The following is a 26,340-nucleotide window of genomic DNA, read 5'->3' on the forward strand; positions in this document are numbered from 1 at the left end:
GAGCCCCAACAACAGGGGACACACAGGGGGGTCAGCCAAGGGACGCGGACCCTGCAGAGACCCCTGCAGGGTGGAGCCTGGGCCGTGCAGGGTCTGAGCCCTCCAGGGCTGGCAGACCTGTCACCCCCGTCACCCCCGCCGCCTGCTCCCTACAGCTTGCCTCTCAGCTCGAAGCAGCCTCTCCAGAGGGGACAGCTGTCCAGGGAGCGCAGCCCAGGGTGGTTCTGCCAGCACCTTGGGGGCCGCGGCCCCAGCTGGGATGCGCCCTCCGCCTAGTCACGCCAGCTCCAAGGAGGCCCTTGTGGGAGACCCGCGCCCCCGACACCCGCAATCGCGTCACGCCGCAGCTCCCTCCTGGAGCCACCTGGGTCACGGCTGTGCTCCAGCATGCCCGACGGCAGAGCCTAAGCCACAGCAGCCCCAACCACCGACCAGGCGCTCCGCAGCGAGGACACGGTGCCCCCAGCTGCCCAGGGACGGGGGCCGCAGTGACTGTGGGCTGCTCAGGGACCCGCCCTGCTCCGTGGTGACACCTGCTTCCCTGGGCCACGGGAACAGCAGGGCTGCGCTGCGGCCACCCAGCCGGCCGGCAGCCCCCACCGCACCCCAGGGACGGGGCAGAACGGCCCCAAGGAGGCAGAGGAGCCGGCCTACCGCAGACGTGCCGGCACCCGCAGGGCCCACGCCGAGCCACCAAACCCCTCGGCACACGCTGCGGTGGACCCCAAGACCCCCAGCTCTTTTCCTTGGCACCTGGAGCCCACAGCCCCTGGGGTGGAGGGCACAGGCTGTGCCCAGCTCCAGCAGCCCCTCCTCTGGGCAGGGCATCAGGGCCGACTCCCGCAAAGCCAGGCGAGGCTGTGGCCGGCCCCACGCTCCACGGCCTGTGGGCTGCACGGGGCTCACCCACCAGCGCCCAGCCCTGCTGCGCCGACCCCGGGGTACCAAGAACAGGGTCCCAGCCGTGCGACGGGGGAGGGAGAGGCGCACCCACACCCCCCTCCCTTCCCAAAGCGACCGCCTGGGCCCCAACTCCCAGCAGAAGCTAACAGAGCATGGGTCCAGCAGGGAGCCCCACCGAGGCAGGGTGGGGGGACACCACGGCCCATCCCCAGTGCCCCTCACAACAGGGAGGAGGCAGGCACGGCTGCCGTCCCACTTCCCTCCACAGCACCCGGGACCGGGGAGCGGTGCCAGGCCTTCCACCACCGCTGCTGGGGCCCTGCACCTCCACCCACAGGGAGCTGGGGCCGCGCACAAGGACCTCACCCCCGCAGGTGCAGGGGGTGCAGGGGGCCCTGCACCTCCACCCACAGGGAGCTGGGGCCACGCACAAGGACCTCACCCCTGCAGGTGCAGGGGGTGCAGGGGGCCCTGCACTTCTACCCACAGGGAGCTGGGGCCGCGCACAAGGACCTCACCCTCGCAGGTGCAGGGGGTGCAGGGGGCCCTGCACCTCCACCCACAGGGAGCTGGGGCCGTGCACAAGGACCTCACCCTCGCAGGTGCAGGGGGTGCAGAGGGCCCTGCACCTCCACCCACAGGGAGCTGGGGCCACCCACAAGGACCCCACGCCCGCAGGTGCAGGGAGTGCAGGGGGACCTGCACCTCCACCCACAGGGAGCTGGGGCCACGCACAAGGACCTCACCCCCGCAGGTGCAGCGGCGGTGGAGGACAGGACAGAGCAGGCAGGCAGAAGGCGGCCAGTGAGCGGGGCCCTGAGCGCGAGCCTGGGGACGGCAGGACCCCCCGCCCCCCAGGAGGCCGCCGGCAGGGCCAGGACTCACTGGCGTGCTTGTCGGCCAGGGCGATGAGGGTGCTGGAGATGTCCCGCCGCCGGTAGAAGCACACCACCTTGGCCTCCACGTTCCCGTTGGCCGTCTGCAACAGCAAGGCACGCCTCTGAGCAGCCCGCGCCGGCACGCAGCGCCCAGGGCTCCGGACGGGCCCTGCTGCCCAAGCCCCGGCCCCACCTGCGGGCCTCGGGAGTGACCGCGTCCCCTCTCGGGCTCCAGCAACGGGCACGTCAGGAAGGGAGCCGGCGCCAGCACACGGCACAGCCCGCGTGGGCTGGGAGGATGCCAGGAAGGGGCCCGCACGGGACCTCACCCACCTCCCGCCCTCCCTCTCCCCGCAACCCCTGGGCCCTCTAGGCACCACCTGAGAACCCCGGAGGACGCGCCCCACCAGGAAGCGGCCCCGCCAGGCTGGCACGGCCTGGCCAGCCCCTCTGGGCATGGCAGGCGCCACCCTGGCTGGGGCCGCAGGCTCTCCTCCTGCCCAGGCCTGCCTGCTCCCGCCGGTCCCCAGGACAGCTCTCCGCCCGTGGAGCTAGGCCGGGCGGGCTCTGCCCTTGGCCCAGGCAGCGGAGGCTGCCCCTGCCCCGGCGGCGAGCCCGTGGAGGGCGGCCGGGTGCGGCTCCGACTGGGACCGCACGGGAAACAGACAGGAGCCCAGGCGGGACTAGAGCCAACTCTTGCGCTTGAGCCTTAGCACGCGGACGCCCAAGGCGGCAGGGCCGCTCGTCCATGCGGTGGACTGGAGCGAGGCCGCACGGGCCGCTGGAGCCCAGCCCAGTGGTCGCGGAGCCGCTCGGCGCCGCCACCTGTAGCGGCAGGCCGGGTGCGGCGCAGCCCACACCTTAGGGGCCGGCCCCGCCTCGTGGCGCTCGGGCGCTTGCTCCCCCCACCGGGCAGCTCCACCGACCACCGACCGCAGCACCGTGCGTGGGTGCCTGGCCCCGCATGCCGCCTGCCTCCGCGCTGTGGCCCTCCCGCGTGTCCCGGCCCTGGCCCTCCCGCGCAGGACGCCGCCATGACATTCCCGGAAAGCGCCGGGCCCTCACCGTCCCCCTTCCGAGGGCAGCGGGTGAGCCGGGTGGGCCTTGTCCCCTGCGACCGGGCCACCAAAGAGGCAGGCCCGGCGGGAGCCCAGGCCTGGGTGCGGCCAGCTTCGCCTGGGCAACGCGCGCCTTGAGGAGCCGCTTTTCTCAGTGCCGGTCTTCCCTCCACCTCCGACCGAGAGCGCCTCGACAGCACCGCCTGGTCCTCTCCTTCCACTCCCCCTCCCTCCCCCTCCTCACCCTGCCCTTTCCCACACGTGCCCTGCCAGGGAGGGGGCGTCAGCAGCATCCTGCTCTCTCCTGCTCCCTGCCCGGCCCCTCTCCCGTAACGGCCCTCCCTGGACAGTTAAGGTCCTGGCCCAGGGCCAGCCAGAGGCAGCACACCGGCCTGGCCCCTGCGCCCCTCTGACCCAGGGCTCCCAAGTCACTGCTGCACCCAGGCCCGGGGCCAGGGACACAGCGTCCTGCAGGCACTCCAAGGTCGCCCCAGGCCGTCCCCAGCTGCCGGTGAGGGAGCTGCTGGCAGGGCGCATCTCTGGGGCGCCTGGGGAACCCGTCAACACCCAGCACCACACCCCTGCGCCCTCCCGGGCCTGTGTCCACGGGTGGGGGACGTGCCTGTCCCGCCCCCACTTCCCAGCCCCCAGGAGAGGCTGGGCCACCCAGGCACAGGGCAGAGACCGGAGGGGCCAGGCCAGGAGCACACGTGTCCACGCCGTGCTGCACTCTGGAGGGTCTCTGGCACCATCCTGTCTGGTGAGGCCCCCGAGGGGACACCTGCACCTCTGAGGGACCCCCCAGGAGAGCCTAGGGGGCCCCACACGCGGCCACCAGGGCCCCTGCTCGGTCTCCCGGGGAGGCCCGGGCCCAGGTGGTGTGTAGGCCGAGGCAGAGGCCTGAGTGAGCAGCGGCCGTCCGGGGCCAGCCGCGCAGCCCAAGGCCACCGCCCTGGGGCGGGGTGGACGGCCTCGGTCTCGTCCCACACGGCAGCCCCGTCAGAGCTCGGGGACAGAGACAGCAGCAGGGCCCAGACAGTGCCACGGTGACCCCTGGGGTCCCCAGGAACGGTGTCAGGTGGATGCCACTCCTCCCTCGGGGACGCCCCCACCCCTCCCGCGGGTGGCACGCTACCTTGTTGAGCTCCTCGATCCTACGGATCAGGTACGGGTTGCTGGAGGAGTTCTCGAAGTAGACGTAGTCTGCAAACAAAGAGCGCGTCAGCCTGCAGCGCTGGTGCTGCACCCCGACCCCGCAGCCCGCCCCACGCCAGGCCGGCTGGCCGCACCCTGGGGCAGGGAGCGGAGGGCCTGGGGCAGGTGAAGCCCCCACACCGGAGGGTCTGAGACCCAAACCCACGATGCTGGCGCTGCTGGAGCCCGGGGACCCTCCCCACAGGCAGGCCCAGGGCCACGTGCCCCCCAGGACAGGAACGGCAGCGGTCGGGCGGCGCACTCTAGCAATTACCGGGTCACCCTCATCAGAGCCCGGGGACACCAGGAGCCCGAGGGGACCGTGGTGACCCTGCAGGGGCCCCCGAGACTGGCCACCACGTGGATACACTCTTCCCTCAGGGACAAGACCGCACAGCTCCAGCCTCCTCACCAGGCAGAGCTGCCGAATTTTCCAGAGCCCAGAAGGTCGCCCTGAGGGCCCAGGGAAGTTCAGGCTGGGGCCACGCCCTCCCCACCCCAACCTGCGCCCGCTCTGCAGACACGGCGGGGCAAGAGGCCACCGGAAGGATCGGCCCAAATGCCCACAGTGGGTACAGGCCTGGCAAACTGCAGCCCGCACAGCGCCCAGGCCAGCCCATCTCTGCCCAGACAGAGGTCACGTCCGCACTGCTGGGGGCTTGTGGAAGAGCCTGGAGACCCACTCCCTCCTGGTGGCACACACCTGCAGACATGCCCCATGAGGACACACCTGCAGACATACACCCAAGAGGACGCACCTGTGAGGACACACCTGTAGACATACACCCAAGAGGACGCACCTGTGAGGACACACCTGCAGACGTACACCCAAGAGGACACACCTGTAAGGACACACCTGCAGACATACACCCAAGAGGACACACCTGTGAGGACACACCTGCAGACATACACCCAAGAGGACGCACCTGTGAGGACACACCTGCAGACATGCCCCATGAGGACACACCTGCAGACATACACCCAAGAGGACGCACCTGTGAGGACACACCTGCAGACGTACACCCAAGAGGACACACCTGTGAGGACACACCTATGAGGACACACCTGCAGACATACACCCAAGAGGACGCACCTGTGAGGACACACCTGCAGACATACACCATGAGGACGCACCTGTGAGGACACACCTGCAGACGTACACCCAAGAGGACACACCTGTGAGGACACACCTGCAGACATACACCATGAGGATGCACCTGTGAGGACACACCTGCAGACATACGCCATGAGGACGCACCTGTGAGGACACACCTGCAGACATACACCCAAGAGGACACACCTGTGAGGACACACCTGCAGACATACACCATGAGGACGCACCTGTGAGGACACACCTGCAGACATACACCCAAGAGGACACACCTGTGAGGACACACCTGCAGACATACACCATGAGGACGCACCTGTGAGGACACACCTGCAGACGTACACCCAAGAGGACACACCTGTGAGGACACACCTGCAGACATACACCATGAGGACGCACCTGTGAGGACACACCTGCAGACATACGCCATGAGGACGCACCTGTGAGGACACACCTGCAGACATACGCCATGAGGACGCACCTGTGAGGACACACCTGCAGACATACGCCATGAGGACGCACCTGTGAGGACACACCTGCAGACATACGCCATGAGGACGCACCTATGAGGACACACCTGCAGACATACACCCAAGAGGACACACCTGTGAGGACACACCTGCAGACATACCCCATGAGGACACACCTGTGAGGACACACCTGCAGACATACACCCAAGAGGACGCACCTGTGAGGACACACCTGCAGACATACACCATGAGGATGCACCTGTGAGGACACACCTGCAGACGTACACCCAAGAGGACACACCTGTGAGGACACACCTGCAGACATACACCATGAGGACGCACCTGTGAGGACACACCTGCAGACATACACCCAAGAGGACGCACCTGTGAGGACACACCTGCAGACATACGCCATCAGGACGCACCTGCTGACATACCCAAGAAGACACACCTATGAGGACGCACCTGTGAGGACACACCTGCAAGCAGGTACCAGGCTGAGCACATATGTGCAATGCACACCTATGCACACTGCTCCCTCAGCTCACCGGGGCTGCCCCAACAGCACAGCTGGGTCAGACAGGGCTGTGCCGCCACACAGTGCCATGGTGACATTAAAAACCCACGGGGACACAGCCACAGCCTCAGAGGGCCGTGGGCAGCACGGCGCGGCTGGCGGGAGGGAGGGCTGCAGGAAGTGGGACCGCGCGAGGTCCTTGCCAGGGTGACGGAAATGATCTCAACTTAGCCCGTGGCCAAGCGTGTCCAGCTGTGGGAAAACACTAAAACCTGCTGAACTGCACACACAAAACCGGTGAATTCTATCACATGTAGATATTTCAATGAAGCAAATTTTAAAACAAAAAGTCTAAATATCAATAACCTAAGCTTTTACTCCAAGAAACTAGATAAAGAGCAAATTAAACCCAAATCAATTATTTGAACTTGCCAAAAACTGGGGAAAAACCAACTGTCCCCATGTCAGGGAACAGACAAGCCCCCACACAATCTGGGGGGTCCATCCGTTTCATGGAAGAGCCCCGACAGCGGCCAGGAATGAAGTCCCGCAGCGGCCTGGGGACGTGGCGGCCAGCTGTTCTGCATCACGATCCTGGCGGCAGCAACGCGACTGTATGTTTCAGTTTTGCCAAAACCCACAGAACTGTGCGCTTAAAAGGAGTGAGTTGTGCTGAATGTAAATTGTGCTTTAATAAATGGATAAATAAACAAAGCAAGAAGTCAGTAAATAGTAAGGTGCAAAAATCAGCCTGGCGTGGTGGCTCACACCTGTAATCACAGCACTTTGGGAGGCTGAGGTGGGGAGGTCACTAGACGCCATGAGTTTGAGACCAGCCTGGGCACTGTAGCAAGACCCCATCTCTTAAAAAAAAAAAACCCAAACAAACAAATTAGCCAGGCATGGTGGTGTGCACCTGTAGTCCAACTCCTGTGGAGGGTGAGGCGGGAGAATCACTTGAGCCCAGGAGTTGGAGGCTGCAGGGAGCTATGATCATGCCACTGTACTCCAGCCTGGGCTACAGATCGAGACTCTGTCTCTAAAAAAGTCAATTAATTTAAAAAATAAATCAAGAGCAAAAATCAATCTGAAAACAGAAAAATAACAGAGAAACAAAAATCAAAGGAACCAAAATCTGATTACTTGTAAGATCGATTGATAAATCCACAGCCAGACTAATCAAGCAAACGGAGGTGGCACCGACGGCCAGCGTGGGGACGGGGTGGGGGGCGCTGCAGAGTCCCGGGCACGAGGTCCCCGCGAGCTCAAGCCGGTGAGCCCACGGCTCAGACAAAACGGACCAGTCGACGGACAGACAGGCGCTAGTCAGTGGCGCTCCGGGGGAACAGGCCCCACACACACCAAGGAAGCCGAGCCTCAACAGCAAAGGCTCCGGACCCAGGCGGCTTTGCTGGCGGGTTGTGCCCAGCAGCGAGGGAGAATCCGCGCGATCCGGGATCCGGCCCGGCTGCTCCAGAGCCCAGGCGAGGAAACCCTCCCCACCCCCACCACAGCGAGGCCAGCACCGCGCCCACACCACCGCCAGGCGCCAGGCGAGGGCGGCACGAGACGTCACGCCGAGAGACAGGAGCGCCCGCGACCCAAACCCGGCGCCACGGAAAGGGCGTCGTGTCCATGGCGACCGGGGGACACGGGGCCGCTCCACACTCGCAGCTCAGCGTGGCTCTTCAAACCGGCCACACACACCCGGCTGGAACCGGATCTGCAGGGCCGGGGAGGCAGGGCCACCTCCCGCCCGCCCGGCGCGGCCCCTTTCCTCGTTGGTGGACGCCCTGGCGGCGGCGTGGAGCAGGCGCTTCCTCCGGCCTCTCCTCTACTGCTGGAGTCCCGGCCAGCGAGGTCAGGAGATGGAATTATCGACAATGGCGGCAGGCACACGGACTGGGAAGGGGTGGCCGCTCCCCCGTGCAGAGAATGCCCCATCTCCACAGAAAGCCCCACGGCTGCCGAGATCAGCGCTCAGAGCTCGGCAGGCGCGCGGGACGCCGAGGCCCACAGATAAAGGCCAGCGCCGTCTCTATGCACGACTCACAAACACCTGGAAATCAAAACGCCAAAAGTACCATTTATAACAGCCCCGAGAGAAATTGAGTGTTTAAGTGTAAATTTTATGAGAGATCTATAGATCTTTAAGGATTAAAAGATCTGTGCAAAGATTTACACGCTGGAAACCACTAACGTAACACACCGGTGAGAAAAACCGACGGAAGATCTAAGTAAGTGGCAACGCGGAAGGTGTCGCGGCTAAAACACACGTCAACAAACTTCGTCCAGGCCCCGAGAGGAAGCGGCTCAGGCTGTGCTGGCCAGGAGGCCCAACCAAGGACCTGGTGCAGGTGCCGATGCAGCTAGCATAGCACAGTTCCACAAAGTCTTTACCAATAGAATTAAAAATAATGGAGCACAATTGTCCACAATACAGATGTACTAATGAATGAGAAGACCTGAACTCTGTTTTGGGGGTGACAGCCCAACTGGGGTTCAAAGTCCGTGCTGCCTATCATCGAAATCACCTGCAAATGTTCTCCTCCTAGCGCGGCCTTGCAGTGACGTCTTGCGTGTTTATCTTTACACATCTTTCCGCACACACATGTACTGCCAAATGCTGACCTGGATCGACAAGTGTATGTCGATCCACATACAAGTGTATGTGAACATACCCATAGCTGGGTATGTTCATTACTTAGAAGGTAGTCACAGCGCCAGGCTAGCAGTCACGGCACCATGCCGGCAGTCACGGTGCCACGCCAGCAATCATGGCACCACACCTGCGGTCACAGCGCTAGGCCAGTAGTCACAGCGCTAGGCCAGCAGTCACGGCGCTAGGCCTGTAGTCACGGCGCTAGGCCTGTAGTCACGGCGCTAGGCCAGCAGTCACGGCGCTAGGCCAGCAGTCACGGCGCTAGGCCTGCAGTCACGGCGCTAGGCCAGTAGTCACGGCGCTAGGCCAGCAGTCACGGCGCTAGGCCTGCAGTCACGGCGCTAGGCCAGCAGTCACGGCGCTAGGCCAGCAGTCACGGCGCTAGGCCTGCAGTCACGGCGCTAGGCCAGCAGTCACGGCGCTAGGCCAGCAGTCACGGCGCTAGGCCTGCAGTCACGGCGCTAGGCCAGTAGTCACGGCGCTAGGCCAGTAGTCACGGCGCTAGGCCTGTAGTCACGGCGCTAGGCCAGTAGTCACGGCGCTAGGCCTGTAGTCACGGCGCTAGGCCAGTAGTCACGGCGCTAGGCCTGTAGTCACGGCGCTAGGCTAGCAGTCACGGCGCTAGGCCTGTAGTCACGGCGCTAGGCTAGCAGTCACGGCGCTAGGCTAGCAGTCATGGCGCTAGGCCTGTAGTCACGGCGCTAGGCCAGTAGTCACGGCGCTAGGCCTGTAGTCACGGCGCTAGGCCAGCAGTCACGGCGCTAGGCCAGCAGTCAAGGCGCTAGGCCAGCAGTCACGGCGCTAGGCCAGCAGTCACGGCGCTAGGCCTGTAGTCACGGCGCTAGGCCTGTAGTCACGGCGCTAGGCTAGCAGTCACGGCGCTAGGCCAGCAGTCACGGCGCTAGGCCTGTAGTCACGGCGCTAGGCCAGTAGTCACGACGCTAGGCCTGTAGTCACGGCGCTAGGCCAGTAGTCACGGCGCTAGGCCTGTAGTCACGGCGCTAGGCCAGTAGTCACGGCGCTAGGCCTGTAGTCACGGCGCTAGGCTAGCAGTCACGGCGCTAGGCTAGCAGTCACGGCGCTAGGCCAGTAGTCACGGCGCTAGGCCTGTAGTCACGGCGCTAGGCCAGCAGTCACGGCGCTAGGCCAGCAGTCAAGGCGCTAGGCCAGCAGTCACGGCGCTAGGCCAGCAGTCACGGCGCTAGGCCTGTAGTCACGGCGCTAGGCCTGTAGTCACGGCGCTAGGCTAGCAGTCACGGCGCTAGGCCAGCAGTCACGGCGCTAGGCCTGTAGTCACGGCGCTAGGCCAGTAGTCACGACGCTAGGCCTGTAGTCACGGCGCTAGGCCAGTAGTCACGGCGCTAGGCCTGTAGTCACGGCGCTAGGCCAGTAGTCACGGCGCTAGGCCTGTAGTCACGGCGCTAGGCTAGCAGTCACGGCGCTAGGCTAGCAGTCACGGCGCTAGGCCTGTAGTCACGGCGCTAGGCCTGTAGTCACGGCGCTAGGCTAGCAGTCACGGCGCTAGGCTAGCAGTCACGGCGCTAGGCCTGTAGTCACGGCGCTAGGCCAGCAGTCACGGTGCTTGGCTAATAGCCACGCGCCACGCCAGCAGTTAGGACGCTAGGGTAGTAGTCATAGTGCCACACCAGTAGTCACAGCACTGGGCTAGCAGTCATGGTGCCATGCCGGCAGTCATGGCGCTAGGCTAGCAGTCATGGTGCCACGCCGGCAGTCATGGCACTAAGCTGGTAGTCACAGTGCCACGCCGGCAGTCACGGTGCTAGGCTAGTAGTCATGGCACCACACCTGCAGTCATGGCACTAAGCTAGTAGTCACGGCGCCACGCCGGCACTTACAGTGCTGTGCCGGCAGATACGGCGCTAGGCTAGATTCTCCTCTCGCCTCCTTTCTGTCACTCGTCCACAGCGAAGGGACGGCTCAGCAGGCCTGGGCTGCCCCCACACTGCCCCCCAAAGGGCCCTCAGCCTGCTCCTGGGAGGTCAGCTGAGGCCTTTGGCCATGCCAGGCGGCTATGCTAACAGTGTCACTTACGCAGGGGCCTCAGGCCACGGGGCATCAGCCTGACTTCTGCAGGGGCCCGAGGCTGCGTGAGGAAGAGCAGCCACACAGGTGGCCGGCCACGGCGACGAGACCAGCCTCTGACCAGACCTGCGCACCAAGGCTCAGGTGGGCGCCGCTGGCAAGCGGCACTCCACGCCGGCCCGCACACAATGCCGCGAGCACCGGGCACTGTCCATGACACCACGAGGACAGGACACCCGCGAGCCCCGCCTGGCCTCTCCTGAGCCCTGCCCGTGACTGTTGCAAATGCTGATCGTGGTATGTACCGTGACCCTGAGTGCGCTGCCCCGCCAGTCCCCGCCGGTCCCCCTGGCAAAGCACAGCAGCGGGGGTGGTCTTGAGGACTCCCAGACTGCGGCCGGGGACCAGCAGGCCAGTCGCTGTCGGCTGCTGGCTGGGAGGGTCCTCAACACACTTACGTGGACTTTGAAACACAGAGATCCCCCTCCTGCCTGCGTCAAAGCGCAAAGCCCGGCGCTGGGAAGTCCCCGCCCAGGGGGGCGAGCCGTGGCACACCATGGGCGAGTGGAGGCCCGGCCTCGGCCTTCACCTTCGGACAGTAAGGAACCTGCACGAAGCAGCTTGCGACGCCAACGGTATCTGTGGCCAACGTGATTTCCCACGGTGTGAGTTTTGCAAGTCACTGTTTGTTTTGCCTTGCAATTTTACGATGAATTCATAAAGAACACCATCACGTGATCAGCAAAAGCTAATTTCCAAAGTCATTCAGTGTTTTGATGATGCTGGTTAAGAATGGCTTTTCTCACTCTGAAACTTTTCATTTTCAGTGTTGGATTTTTAAAAGCCATGGAACTGAAGCCACCGCCAAGCCATCAAACTGCTTGCGCAGCAGGGCAACTCAATATATTCATCTTCTGTTTCTGAAAAAAATTCATAGAATTGACGATAGTTAAGTCCATGAGATCGAACGAAGCTCACTGTTGACACTACTGGTCCGGCAAGGCAAGACAGATTCAAATATTTACCACAGAGTACTTGCCAACAAGTAAGAGAATGAGTAACTGTGGGCTCTAAGCACCTTACATTTTAAAAAAGCTTTGTGAGGCCGGGCGCGGTGGCTCACGCCTGTAATCCTAGTACTCTGGGAGGCCGAGGCGGGCAGATTGCTCGAGGTTGGGAGTTCGAAACCAGCCTGAGCAAGAGCGAGACCCCGTCTCTACTATAAATAGAAAGAAATTAATTGGCCAACTAAACATATATAGAAAAACTTAGCCGGGCATGGTGGCGCACGCCTGTAGTCCCAGCTACTCGGGAGGCTGAGGCAGGAGGATCGCTTGAGTCCAGGAGTTTGAGGTTGCTGTGAGCTAGGCTGATGCCACGGCACTCACTCTAGCCTGGGCAACAAAGCGAGACTCTGTCTGAAAAAAAAAAAAAAAATTAAAAGCTTTGTGAATCTGTCCGACCAAGTCCTTTTCTGGGCCATATGCTTTCCCACCACAATCTGTGACACGTCTTAGCAGATTCCACTTCAGGGTGCACTGAATTAGCATGCTCCCAACTTCTTTGAAAACGTCTTTGGCGGTACTTGGTCCATGCACACTGTTCACGGAGGCTCATTCTTCAGTAGCTTCAAACTCACCATGATGCCCAAACAGACAACAGAGCAGTGACAGGGCCACTCACTGACAACCAAGGAAAACTAACCGAAATCTCCTGGTCTGCCTTCTGACTGCCAATGTTGCCCTCAACGTCAACTCCCGGAGCAGAGGTGCTCTTCCTTTGCAAGGCTAACACTTTATCAGGTTTATTTCTTCTGGCCACATTTCTTTGGCTGCTTAAATCAAACACAATTTCATCGCCTTACCATTGGTAAGTGCTCTCCTTGCTTAGCTAATAAACGAGTTACTCGGAAACTTACTTTGTATATTCACTTTCATCTTTTATTTCTGTGAATGAGTTCTGCTGTAATGACACACGCCCTTTTAAATTTTCTAACTTTTCTGACCATTCTCTTTCCATGACTTCGGAGTGCCGTGGTCATGCCAACGTGTGCTGCACGTGCTCTGTTTCCACGGCTGTGGTGTCCCTGAGTGATGAGCAATGCTTTGCCATCTCAGGCAATGACAAATGACGCAACGCCACTGCGTCTTAAAACTGCAATATTCAAGGTCCACTCATTATTTTTTTTTTATTATTTCACCATATTATGGGGGTACAAATGTTTAGGTTACATGTTGCCCTGCCGCCCCTCCCCTGAGTCAGAGCTTCAAGTGTGTCCGTCCCCCAGATGGTGCCCATCGCACTCACTATGTATGTATATACCCAGCCCCTCCACCCGCCTCCCCTCTGCCTGACGCTGGATAGATGTTATTCCTGTATGTCAACTTACCTGTTGATCAGTGAAACCAATCTGCTGGTGAGCACATGTGGTGCTTATTTTTCCATTTTTGGGATACCTCACTTAGTAGAATGGGTTCCAGCTCTATCCAGGAAAATGCAAGAGGTGCTAGATCACCACTGTTTCTTAGAGCTGAATAATACTCCATGGTGTACACATGCCACATTTTATTAATCCACTCATGTATTGGTGGGCACTTGGGTTGTTTCCACATCTTTGCAATTGTGCATTGTGCTGCTATAAACATTCGGGTGCAGGTGTCTTTTTTATAGAGTGTCATTGGATCTTTTGGGTAGATGCCCAGTAGTGGGATTGCTGGATCAAATGGCAGATCCACTTGTATCGCTTTAAGGTATCTCCATATTGCCTTCCACAGAGGGTGCGCTAGTTTGCAGTCCCACCAGCAGTGTAGGAGTGTTCCTGTCTCTCCACATCCATGCTTCTGTCTTGGATCTCCCATTGAGAAATAATCATCTTTTTTCAGAGTGCACTCTTCTCATTTCCACAGGACGGGCATGCTGAGGCACAGTGACGCAGGCGGCACTCAAAACGCGGGCGCGTCGCAACCGCGCCAGTGGTTTGCAGGGCGCGTCACAACCGCGCCAGTGGTTTGCAGGGCGCGTCACAACCGCGCCAGTGGTTTGCAGGGCGCGTCACAACCGCGCCAGTGGTTTGCAGGGCGCGTCACAACCGCGCCAGTGGTTTGCAGGGCGCGTCACAACCGCGCCAGTGGTTTGCAGGGCGCGTCACAACCGCGCCAGTGGTTTGCAGGGCGCGTCACAACCGCGCCAGTGGTTTGCAGGGCGCGTCACAACCGCGCCAGTGGTTTGCAGGGCGCGTCACAACTGCGCCAGTGGTTTGCAGGGCGCAGAGCAACTGCGCCAGTGGTTTGCAGGGCGCAGAGCAGCAGCGCCCGGTGGTGGCCACAGACCTTGTGACACGGTAAGAAATACACGTTTGGTCTCTGTCTCCCGGCAAAGCTCCTGAAACCCTTGAAATCTCTGCAGAGGCAGAGTCTTTTTTTTTTTTTTTTTTGAGACAGAGTCTCACTCCGTTGCCCAGGCTAGAGTGAGTGCCGTGGCGTCAGCCTCGCTCACAGCAACCTCAAACTCCTGGGCTCAAGCAATCCTCCTGCCTCAGCCTCCCGAGTAGCTGGGACTATAGGCGTGCGCCACCATGCCTGGCTAATTTTTTGTATATATGTATTTTTAGATTATTTCTTTGCAGATAATTTCTTTCTATTTTTAGTAGAGACGGGGTCTCGCTCAGGCTGGTTTCAAACTCCTGACCTTGAGCGATCTGCCCACCTTGGCTTCCCAGAGTGCTAGGATCACAGGCGTGAGCCACCGAGCCCTGCCAAGGCAGAGTCTTTCTTTACGCAATGAGACGGACAGCGGCAGGGGCTCAGGCGTGGGGCTGGTCGCCAGAGAGACCAAGGCACGGCCAGGGTTGCGATGTTCCGCCTCTGTCCGACGCTTCGGCGAGGGGAGAGGGCGGAAGGTCGAGCTGACCACCGGTGTCCAAGGATGCCACCAACTGCACCTATGCAGGAAAGCCTCCAGAAAGATCCAGAAGGCTCTGGATAGCTGCAGGGTGGCGTGCTCGGATGGGCGTGGACGCGACGCGCCCCTTCCCACGGGGCTGGCCCTGTGCATCTCTTGACGGTACAGCTGTACGCGTAGGCAAAGCACTCCCCGGGGCCCCGCGAGCCACTCTATGACATCAACTGCACCCAAAGAGGGGCCACGGGGACTGCGGCTTACGGCTGTCGGCCAGAGGCACAGCCACGGCCAGGGCTGGGGATGGGCGCGGGAGCGAAGCACCCGTGAGGCTGGGCCCTCGCGCCGCACGTCTGACGGTCCCCCACGCAGGGTCACAGCCGGGCAGAGTTGCTCGGACCACCGGGGTCCGCGGGGGCAAACCCCACGCAGTTTGAGGGCCACAGGTGAGGCATCCCGTGCTGAGCGTGAGTGGAGAAGCACCGCGGTGCTCGCTGTTGCTTCGGGCGTGCGCGGGCGGTCTCTGTCGCAGGCATGCAGCCCCGCGACCAAGGCGCCACAGCAGCCAGAGCACGCGTGTGGTTGCGTCGGCCTGGCCGTGCTGCGACAGACTCTGTCCGCGGGCGCTGGACTTTGAATTGCGTGTGGTCTTCATGTGTCATGAAGGGTTCTTTTGATTTATTTTTTCCTCAATGACGAAAACAAGTAAAACCCATTCTTAGCTCACAGGTCACACGAAGCACAGGCCCATCGGCCAATCCCTGTGCGAGGACTCAACGTGGGTGAGAAGCTGAGCACGTCCCCAGACTGACCAACAGGGGCGGCGCCTTGCTCGGCTGCACGCCGCAGACACTGCGCCTCTCACACGCCAAGCAGCCCGCAGGCCCGTTGGGGCCACCTTCCCAGCAGCTCGTGCTCATTCCGCGTTTGTGTCACCGTGGGGACCCTTGGAACGCTCCACGCCTGGTCACCGTTGTGTTTGCTGCGGTGACCTGGGACCAGCTGTGTCAGGGCACCGTGCACCGTGCCCATGCCAGCCGGGCCTCCCGCACCAGCTAGTCAGGCTGTGAATGCAAAGGAGAGATTCCTAAAGGAAATTAAAAGTGCTACCCCAGGCCAAGTGTGGCGGCTCATGCCTACAATCCCAACACTCTGAGAGGCTGAGGTGGGAGGACTGCTTGAGGTCAGGAGTTCGAGACCAGCCTGGGCAACACAGCGAGACCCCCTCTCTACAAAAAAAAAAAAAAAAAAAATCAAAAAAATTAGCTAGGCATGGTGGTGCTCGCCTATGGCCCCAGCCACTCGGGAGGCTGAGGCAGGAAGATCACTTGAGCCCAGGAGTTGGAGGCTGCAGTGAGTTGTGATGATGCCACTGCACTCCAGCCTGGGCAGCAGAGTGAGACTCTGCCTCTTAAAAAAAATGAATAAATAAAAAAGTGCTACTCCAGTAAACACACAAATGATAAGCAAAACCTTCTTTATTGGTGATATGGAGAAAGTCTGAGTGGTCTGGACGGAAGATCAAACCAGCTACAACTTCCCATTAAGCCAAAGCCTCAGGCAGAGCGAGGCCCTGGCTCTCTTCAATTCTGTGGAGGCTGAGAGGTGAGGAGGCTGCAGAGAACAGTTGGAAGCTCGGAGAGGTCGGCTCACGAGGTTTAAGGGAAGAAGCCATCTCCGCAACACAAAGTGCAACAGCAGGTGCCGACAGGAAGCTGCAGGCAATTACCCAGATCTAGCTGAGATCGCCGATGACGGCGGCTGCACTGACAATGGGTTCTCAACGTAGACCGGCCTGCTGTCTCTTGAAAGAAGATGCCATCTAGGACCTCCACAGCTTCGAGGGACAGGCTCACTCTATCGTTAGGGCCTGATGCAGGTGGTGACTTTAAGTTGAAGCCACTGCTCATTTACCATTCTGAAAACCCTAGAGCCCTTAGGAATTACACTACATCTACTCTGCCTGTGCTCTAGAAATGGAACAACAAAGCCTGGATGACAGCACATCTGTTTACGGCATGGTTTACTGAATATTTTAAGCCCACTGTTGAGACCTGCTGCTCAGAAAAAGATTCCTTTCAAAATATTACTCCTCACTGACAAAGCACCCGGTCACCCAAGAGCTCTGATGGAGATGTGCAAGGAGATGAGTGCTGTTTTCACGTCTGCTGATGCAACGTTCACTCTGCAGCCCATGGGCCAAGGGGTAATTCTGACTTTCACGTGTTATTATTTATGTAATATTTCATAAGGCCGCAGCTGCCACAGACAGCGACTCCTCTGATGGATCTGGGCAAAGAACACTGAAACCTTCTGGGAAGGATTCGCCATCCCAGACGCCATAAGAACATCTGAGACTCACGGGAGCAGGTAACACTATCAACAGTAACAGGGGTTTGGAGGAAGCTGACTCCAGCCCTCACGGGTGACTTTGGGGTCCCAGCCTCCAGGGGAGGAAGGCGCTGCAGGTGTGCCGGAAACCGCAAGGGAACTGAGTCAGAAGTGGGGCCTGAGGATGGGGCGGAATCGCTGCCATCTCACGGTCAAACCTGGGCGGTGGGGAGCCGCTTCTCGTGGATGAGCAGAGAACGGTTTCTCAAGACGGAGCCGACTCCTGGTGAGGACGCTGCGAGCACTGCTGAAATGACAACAGAGGACTCAGAAACTCCACAGACGCGGCTGGTGAAGCCGCGGCGGGTCCGAGAGGACTGACTCCAACCGTGGAAGACGTTCTACTGTGAGTAAAACGCGCCAAACAGCACCGCCCGCCACGGAGAAGCCCTAGGCGAAAGGAAGAGTCAGTGGATGAGGCGGACTTCCTTGCCGTCTTATTTTAAGAGGCCGCCCCAGCCGCCCAGCCCTCGGCCACCGCCACCTCATCCGTCCACAGCCAACGACACGGAAAGGAGACCTTCCGCCGGCAGAGAGACTACAACTCGCTGAATGCTCAAATGATCGTTAGCATTTTGGGGGCAATAAAGTCTTGTTTCCACCCTTAGCCTCTGTGTGACGGCAGCAAGAGACCACTTCTCAAGCACGTGCACCGTGTTGGACACACGCCGCTGCACACTTGACAGAGCGCATAGCGTCCACGCAACCGCTACACGCCCCGGGAAACAGGGAGATCCACGGGACTCGCTCTGCGGCAGCGCCTGCCTCGTTCCCGTGGTCTGGAACCCCCGGCGTGTCCGAGGTGCGCCCGCACTGCATTTTCAACACGGTCCCAACCAGTCAAAACTCCACTAGTTTTCTTTTTATTTGCATTTGTTTTTATAGAAATCAGCAAGCCAATTCTAAACTCTATAAAGGGAAAACCAAGTAACTAAAACAGGTTAAATAAACAATTTGGAAAAAGAACAAAGTTGGAGGATTCACACTGCCCGACTCCAGGAATTACTGTAAAGCCACCGTAACCAAGACAACACGAACTGGCAAAACCAGATGTGCGGATCGAGGGAAAAGTACGGAGGCCACGAACAGACAGCAAATCGATTCTTGACAAAGGTGCCAAGATAGTTTAACAGAGAAATGAGAGTCTTCTTATTTTATTTTTTTTTACAAGGGGGGTCTCACCACGTTGCCCAGGGAGGACTCATGCTCCCGGGCTCCTGCAATCCTCCTGCCTTAGCCCCCACATAGCGGGGGGCACACCACGCACCACCGCCCAGCACGGGGAAACGACAGTCTCAGTAACAAATAGCAAGGCAACAACCTGAGACTTGCACACAAAACAAGAGACCTTAACCTTTACACCCTCACACAAAAACTTGAAATGGATCATAAACTTAAAACCTAACCAACACTATAAAAATTCTATAGCAAAACAGGATAAAGTCTTTGTGATCCTGAGTAAAGCAGGTTTCTTAGATACACAAAATTTACAAATTATAAAAGAAAAATTTGCAAATCACTGACCTGACAAAAGATTGAAATTTAGAATATAAAGCACTCACAATCCAACAATAATGAAATTTAAATAAATGGGCAAAAATCTGTGCAGACGCTCCCTGAGACGTGAGTGGCAAACACAGGAAAAGACGCTCACCCTCATTTGTCATCAGGAAAATGCAGATGAGAACCCAGGGCGGTGCCCGCACGCCTATCAGACCACGGACAAAAATAAAAACCGACAAGACCAAGTGTGAGGAGGAGACGGAGCAGCCAGAACTCTCACTCTCTGCAGCCAGGAATCCAAAATGATACAGCCACTTTGGAAAATAATTTGTCCATTTCTTAGTATGCTAAATGCAGGCTTACCACCCAACTTACCTTGGGTAGATTGGGTATTTTTTTTTAATTTTTTTCTTTCTTTTTTTTTACTATTATGAACATATGATTGGGTATTTTTATCCAAGAGAAATAAGAAAATATGTCCATATAAAACTTTGAGCACAGCCAGGTGTACACACCTGTAATCCCGGCTACTTGGGGGGCTGAGGCAGGAAGATCATTTGAGCCCAGGAGTTGAAGGCCAGCCTAGGCAACAAAGTAAGACCCTTGTCTCTTAAAAAAAAAATTTGAGCACAGATGTTTATAGTGACTTTACTCATAATCCCTCCAAACTGGTAATAACCAAAACTGTCTATCAGTTGGTGCATACATTGGTACACCCATACAAGGAAATACTATTCAGCAAGGATTTCAGAAAATGAACTCCTGACACTTAATTCTCAAATGCATCACACTCTGCGAACGAAGCCAGACCAAAAAGGCTCCCCGCTGTGCAACTCCATCTGCAAGACTTTCTGGGCGACAGAGAGCCGTGGACAGAAAACGGCGAGTGCCGCGGGGAGCTGGGGCTGAGCGCGCAGCCCGCAGGGTTGCGGGGTGTTCTGAAGAGCTCTCTGGTCACACAGCCGTGCACGTTTGTCAGGAACCACGAACTTTAGGCACAAATGGCTTGCCGTTTGTCAAACGCACCTCAATAAACCCGACTTTGAGTTACACACACACAGCCGGAGTCCACGCTTGCTGTCGCGGCAACCGTGTTCTACGAAGTCACTGCCAATGCTGAATCACCCACTCACCCTAACACCCTGTGCTAGGTTCCTGCGAGCCTCTGGCCCACGTCTCTGTCAACCAATCAACACACAACAACCTTGCTTTTTTTTTTGAGACAGAGTCTCGCTTTGTTGCCCAGGCTAGAGTGAGTGCCGTGGCGTCAGCCTAGCTCACAGCAACCTCAAACTCCTGGGCTCAAGCGATCCTGCTGCCTCAGCCTCCCAAGTAGCTGGGACTACAGGCATGCGCCACCATGCTCGGCTAATTTTTTTCTATATATATTAGTTGGCCAATTAATTTCTTTCTATTTATAGTAGAGACGGGTCTTGCTCTTGCTCAGGCTGGCTTTGAACTCCTGACCTCGAGCGATCCACCCGCCTTGGCCTCCCAGAGTGCTAGGATTACAGGCGTGAGCCACTGCGCCCGGCCGACAACCTTGCTTCCATGTGTCTCTGTGTGAAGACGCCTTGTCTAACACGCTCGGTCCTTTGCGAACACTGAACTCCCGGCCGGCAGCCTGTCCCTCATGCCCGGAGGAAGCGTGTCGAGCACACGCATTTCCCGCACAGGACACAGCCCAGCCTGCGCTTAGGACCACGGGACAGCGCGGCAGCACCATGCCTGGGGCCGCTTTAAAAGTGAAATCATTAAAAAGCCCCCGAAATGCAAAAACCATGGCACTACGCAGCCAGCGGTGCAGGGCGGGAGGGAGCAGGGAGGGGCGGGCCTCAGCGGCGAGCACCACACCCGCGCTCTGAGCACCAGACCCACGCTCCGAGCACCAGACCCACGCTCCGAGCACCAGACCCACGCTCCGAGCACCAGACCCGCGCTCCGTGGCTCCGTGCTCGTCCAGGGACTGGAGAGCGCCACAGGCACCGACACTGGGGTCACAGATACGGGGCGGGGCCACGACAGAGCGGGGGTAAACGTGGCCCCGAGATCCCTGACCAGCCTGAGCCATGTCGCGGGCACCGGGAGGGCCACCTGGCCCGGCCCCCGCCTGCTGCACCCGTTTGCCCGAGCCCAGCCCCGCCTGCGCAAGGCCAGGCCGCCTGGCCAGAGACCTGCACAGGCAGCGCAAACGGGCCTCCCTCCTCCCACCGGGGACAGCCAGGGGCAGCACAGCGGACTGCAGGAGCCTCCAGCACCCCGTCCCACGGCAGCACGGCCGCGAGCCTCGACCGCCGCACTGGGCCCTCCGGCAGGCCGCGCGCCAACACCCGCCAGGCCTCCCTCCCACACACCCCGCCCACAGGGGGCCCCAGGGCCCCTGGGGATGTGGTGACAGCCTGGGAGGGCAGCTAGCACCAAGGCCCACCTCACCGCCCCACAGAAGCCCAGGGAGGGACAGAACAGACCCCCGGCTGGGGGACGGGGACGCAGCCCCTGCAGGCTGATGTCCGCAGGTGACGCGGCGTCTGCTGCATGAAGGGACAAGTGCCACGGTCCCCTCGTTCTCCTCCAAAGGTGGGGACGGCCCGGCACACCCGGCTCTCGCTGACCCACTCGGACGGGCCTGCAGACAGGGGCTGGCGTGGCACCCCCCCCAGCGCTGACACCGCCCCGCGCCTGTGTACACGGAGGGCTCAGGCCTCGTCCGAGGGCTCCTGAGCCTGACCAGCCCCCGTGGAGCTCAAGGGCTTGGGGGCTCCGAGGCTCACCCCGAGCTCCCTGGCCTCCAGGGCTGCCCAGGCCAGAGAACAGCAAGGCCCCAAAGCCCCAGGCAGATTACAGGTGACCCCTGACACCGGGGAGGCGGCTAAGCGGTTTTAAGCAGGAGGCTGAGCAGATCCCCGTCTGAGAAGGATCATCTCCTGAGACAGGCCGCCCGACGGTACCGCTCAGCCAGGCAGGGGCGGGTGAGCCCCGGCGGCTCGAGGTCCGAGGAGGCAGGATGCTGCGGGGGGAGTGGGCGCCCCTCGAGAAGGGGCGGGGCGGGGGCCAGGGCCGCGTGGGGCGTCCTGTGGGTGCGGGGACACAGGTGAGGCGCAGGGGCCACAGGCCGCCGTGCACAGGTGGGCGGCCGCGCCCAGCCCCGACCCTGCAGCTGCGCCTGCAGCCCCAGCACCGGGGCCACGGCCTTGCCCGGGCGACGTTCGGGGACCCCGTCTGCAGTGCTCAGGCCGGGGCTGCCGCAGGGAGCCCAGGAGACAGCGAGCCGGCAGGGAGGCAACGAGCGACACTGTTAGACTACTAAACTCCCAAGAGAGGCCCGCCTGCACCGCACGCCCGCGGGGGCGGGAGCACCCCTTGGCCAGCTGGAGGCAGGCTGAGGAAGAGGCAGAACTGAGGCCGGGCCTCACCCAAGCCGCCCGGGGGGCCGTGGAGGCGGGCGGAGGGCCAGGCCTGAGAGAGCCGCTCCTGTGGACCGTTCTCTCCAACAGCCCACGTCGAAAGCTGCTTTTTTATTAATCCGAGAAGTCAGTGGCCAAATTCTCTCTCAAGACAACATGGCAGGCCGAGGGCAGGCACCGAACCCGCCCGCAGCACCCTCTCAGAGGCCGTGCGGGACACCGGCCCACCACCGACAGCCTGGCACCCCTGGGCGCACAACCCACTCCCGCAATTCTTGCTGCAGGCCTGCCCCCCCCCCAAGCAGCCTGCCTTCACCGCTCTCCCCAGCACATTCGCTCCTTGTTTGTCCTTTCAGGGGACGGGGTCTCCCTCTGCCGCCCAGGCTGCAGAGCAGTGGCGCAGTCACAGCTCACGGCAGCCTCCGCCTCCCGGGCTCAAGCGATCCTCCTGCCTCAGCCTCCCGAGTAGCTGGGACCACAGGTGTGGCCACCAAGCCCGGCTAAGTCTTCAAAAATTGTTCTGTAGAGACGGCAGTCTCACCGTGTTGCCCAGGCTGGCCCCGTGGCACTGGGTGGAAAGGGGAAAACGCGCAGGACCCGAGTGCCCGTCGACGGGGGCGGGGGCGGGGGCGGCTGGGCACGCAGCCCCATGAGCAGCGCGTGCCTGGGGGAGACCACGCGCTCGCCCCGAGGCGGCTTGGTGTGGGCACTGTCCCGGGAGCTTCTCTGCCACCCTTCAAGTCCAGAATGTCCGCCCATGGGAACGTCTTAGTCAAAAAGTTTAATTAAAAAAAAAACCACTAAAACAAAAAAATCACATAAGCATTTCTAACGACACGATAGGGCATTCACGACGACATCAACAAAGACGCGGGGACGGACCCCGCGGGGCATGGCGCAGGCACGCGAAACGCGGCAGAGAGGCCCAGCTGCCGTCGCCAGGCGGCCCTGCAGGGTCCAGGGATCTCTGCCCCTTCCAAGTACGCTAAAGTAACAACAAAAGGCCATCCAAAAGAACGGGCGTCACCTTCTTGCAAGGAAAGGAAAGAACCCGGGGAAATGGCAACAGCCCCCCACCGTCTATAAAAGCCCCCACGCAGGCCAGGGGTGCTGTTTCCGCTGCTCCGTCCTGAACGCCACCTAACGTCTTGGGGTACAGCGCACACAGAGACGGCACGCTGCCATCGCCGGGCACCCTCGGCCCACGGGTGGTTCCGGAAGCCCCCAGCCCCTTGGGAGGGCAGAGCCTAGGGGAGCAGAGGTGGCGGAGCCCTGACCCCACCCCCTCGCCTGGCCGCCCGCCACCCTCCCAGGCACAGACAGACGGCCTCTGTCCTCGGCCAGGGCACTTCCCAGGGAAGAAGCAGGCCCTGCCGCCTCCCGGGCTGACCACCTCGCCCGCCGGTCAGCTGGCACGGCCCGCCAGGCCACACCCTCCCCCGCCCAGCCCCTCCTGGCGGGGCCTCAGGACAGCCTGCGGGCAAAGCGCGGGGCGCCCGGATAACTGAGCGTCACAGAAAGATTTTCTAGTGCACGTGCGTCCTGCGCAGTGTTCGGGACACACACCAAGAATTTGCTGTTTATCTGAAATTCAAATCTGACTGGGCGTCCTGTACTTTTCCTCGCTGGATCTGCACCTCTACGTCAAGGTCCCTGCGAGACCGTCTGCCCAGAGTCCAGACGCCCCCTCCCCAGGCAAGCAGTCCCGGGCGAGCCAACCCGCCACAACGCCCAGCCCACGTGACCACGCGGCTCTGCGGGACCCACGGAGGGCACCTGGGGTCCCACCCAGAACCCAGAGGTTCTGGGTTCTGGGGCAGAGACGGCGTTGGGAGGAGTGGGCCTGCTGTCGTACCTGCAGGCCGGGCACCTGGGGCCTGACAGCCCCACCGCCACGGCACATCAGCAGTGAAGCCAGGGCCACGGGCCCACGCAGGCTGGGGCAGCCCACCCACCCTGAGGGTGCCCGGGGCCGAGGGACAGGCGTCCTAACCTTCCTGGTGCTCCTCCATCACAGAAAAAGGAAAAGGGCCACCTCTGCCTGGCACCGCCGGCTCCACCGAGTGGCTGCGGGGGCCAAGTGGCTGCGCCCTCACAGCACCCCAGAGCGTCTGGGCCAGTGAGGCCCAAGGGGGGCACACCGAGGGGCTCAGGGAGGGCCGCACGGCCGCAGGCAGGACCCCTCCCAAACTCGCGCTGGGCCCAGAGAAGCTTCGCCTCCAGAGGCAGGGCAGGGAGCGGGCCGCGGCTGTGGCCAGCACGTCCAGGTGGGCAGGAGGCATGCCTTGGGTGGGGGGGCCAACACAGGACACAGGAGGGCAGAGAGAGCCTCTCCACACCACAGGGAAACTGAGGCACAGGTGGTCTGGGGGTGGCCAGGCCCACATCGAGGCCAAGCAGAGCAGCCCACTCGCCATGGAGAATATGAGTTGGGGTCCAGGCCCCTCCTACCCCTCTCACCAGCCCCCCCAGGCTGGGCCCAATCCAGAACTCCACGCGCAGTGGGGCCCTGCTGGAGCCCCCAGGGGCCGGGCGCCCTCTGTGCCAGGGTGGGGCTGGAGGCAGGGCCTGGTGAGAGGCCAGGGTCCCGGGGGTTGGGAGGCAGAACAAGAAAGAACAGACCCCACCTCGCAGAGCCCCCGCGCCCCAGGCTGCTCCCTGCCTGTGGAACCGGCTCACCTGTGTGCACACGGATGTGGCAAGGAGCTAAGGTGTGAGGCCGTGGCGAGGGCTGCAGGCCTCCGTGCCCGCGAGATGGCAGGAGAGGCCCAGAGCCTCTGCTCAGGCCACCGACCCATTTCACAGATGGGTACGGCGCTGTGCCCAGGGCTGGGCTGGCCAGACCATGGGGCCTCAAAGGCACCAGAGACCATGCTCGATGGAGACACAGTGTCCTGGGCTCTCGGGTCGGGGGCAGGCCAGTGGGGCAGTGAGGACAGAGGCCACCTCTGGGCCAACGGTGCAGCAGAGCCGCGTGCAGGTGGGGCAGGGAGGGGCTGGGCCTGGAGTTCACGCACAGAAGGACCAGCGGCCCTGTGACCCAAAGGAGGCATCCCCGAGTCCCAGAGAGGGCCAGGCCCGGGGAATGAGATGGAGGCACACGCAAGGCCACCCCGCCACCCAGAGAAATCGCCAACTGAGGACCAGCCAGCCCCCAGCAGCCTCCCCACCCCCAACAAACTAGGGCAAGGCCAAGCCACAGGCTCCCGGGCCTAGGCAGCAGGAGGAAGGGGAGAAGCCCCCAGGCCTCAGCCCGGCGGGGCCCTCCTGTCTCTCCCCGACCCTTGCAAAGCAGCTCCCTGGGGGGCAGGGGTGAGGGGGGCGCAGCGAAAAGTTTGGGGTGACTTAGAGGCTTGCTTGGGATGATGGGCCCCGCTGAAGACCCGCGAGGGAACCCTGCGGGAGCCCCCGGCCCAGTCTGCAGGAGGGGCTGAAGGAATGTGGCCCCTGGCACCGGGCTCCCCCCGGGGGAGCGCACCCCGGCCGGGACTCGGGCGCTACGGCCCCGGCGGGGGCCCCACACCGCCCACAGCCCCCGAACTCCTGCGCCCTCGCGCCCCCCAGGCCACGTGCTCCTCAGGCTCCCCGCCCCGGGCCGGCCAGGCCCAGCGCCCCGGCCGCCCGGGATGCTCCCGCGCCCCGTCCCCCGCCCGCCCGGCGGCCGCCCCCGCCCCAACAGGTGGGCAGAGCCCGCCCGCGCCCACCGCCCGCCGCCGCCCGCGGGGCCATTTTGGGCAGGGCGGCCGGGCGGGCGCGGGCCGGGCGGCGGGTGCGGGCCGGGCCGGCGGCGGCGGCGGCGCATAAAGGCGGACGCGGCCTTACCTCCGACCCTGTACATGTTGGCGGCCATGTCCGGGCCGGGGCGGCGGAGGGCCGCGGGCGGCGGCGCCGGGCGCGGGCGGCCGGGAAAATGGAGGCGCGATGGCGGGGGCGGGCGCGGGGCTTAAAGGGGCCGCTGTGCCGCCGCCGCCGCCGCCGCGCCGAGGCCGCCGAGGCCGCGCAGGGACGGGAGGGCCGCGGCGCGGGCGGGAGAGGAAGAGGAGGAGCGGCCGCGGGCGGGGAGGGGCCTCGGGCGCCGCCGCCCACCGCGCGGGCCGTTACCCGACCCCGCGCGCCGCCCGCGCGCCGCTGCCCGGCGGGCTCCCCGCGCCCGGGCCCCGCGTCACCTCCACGGGGCTGCCCGCGCCCCGGGGTCTTCCATCACCCTCCACGGGGCTCCCCGCGCCCGGGCCCCGCGTCACCTCCACGGGGCTCCCCGCGCCCCGGGGTCTTCCGTCACCCTCCACGGGGCTCCCTGTTCCCCGGGGTCTTC

General features: G+C 61.7%; 1 protein-coding gene across 2 annotated transcripts in view; it reads right to left on the minus strand.

Moving 5' to 3' along the window:
* MTA1 (metastasis associated 1) overlaps positions 1-26,068 on the minus strand; it is a 41,087-nt gene extending 15,019 nt beyond the window's left edge. The window contains exons 1-3 of one of the 2 annotated variants that reach the window (XM_020285659.2): positions 25,851-26,068; positions 3,975-4,042; positions 1,789-1,882 (exon numbers count right to left, since the gene is read on the minus strand). In XM_020285659.2, the coding sequence (XP_020141248.1) occupies positions 1,789-1,882; positions 3,975-4,042; positions 25,851-25,878 (190 nt within the window). In that variant the 5' untranslated portion in view covers positions 25,879-26,068. The remainder of the gene's footprint in view (positions 1-1,788; positions 1,883-3,974; positions 4,043-25,850) is intronic. The other variant, XM_076003648.1, reaches the window with a different exon arrangement.
* Positions 26,069-26,340: the final 272 nt, after the last annotated feature.

The sequence above is a fragment of the Microcebus murinus genome, chromosome 6 (genome assembly GCF_040939455.1).
Source record: "Microcebus murinus isolate Inina chromosome 6, M.murinus_Inina_mat1.0, whole genome shotgun sequence".
Lineage (NCBI taxonomy): Eukaryota > Metazoa > Chordata > Mammalia > Primates > Cheirogaleidae > Microcebus > Microcebus murinus.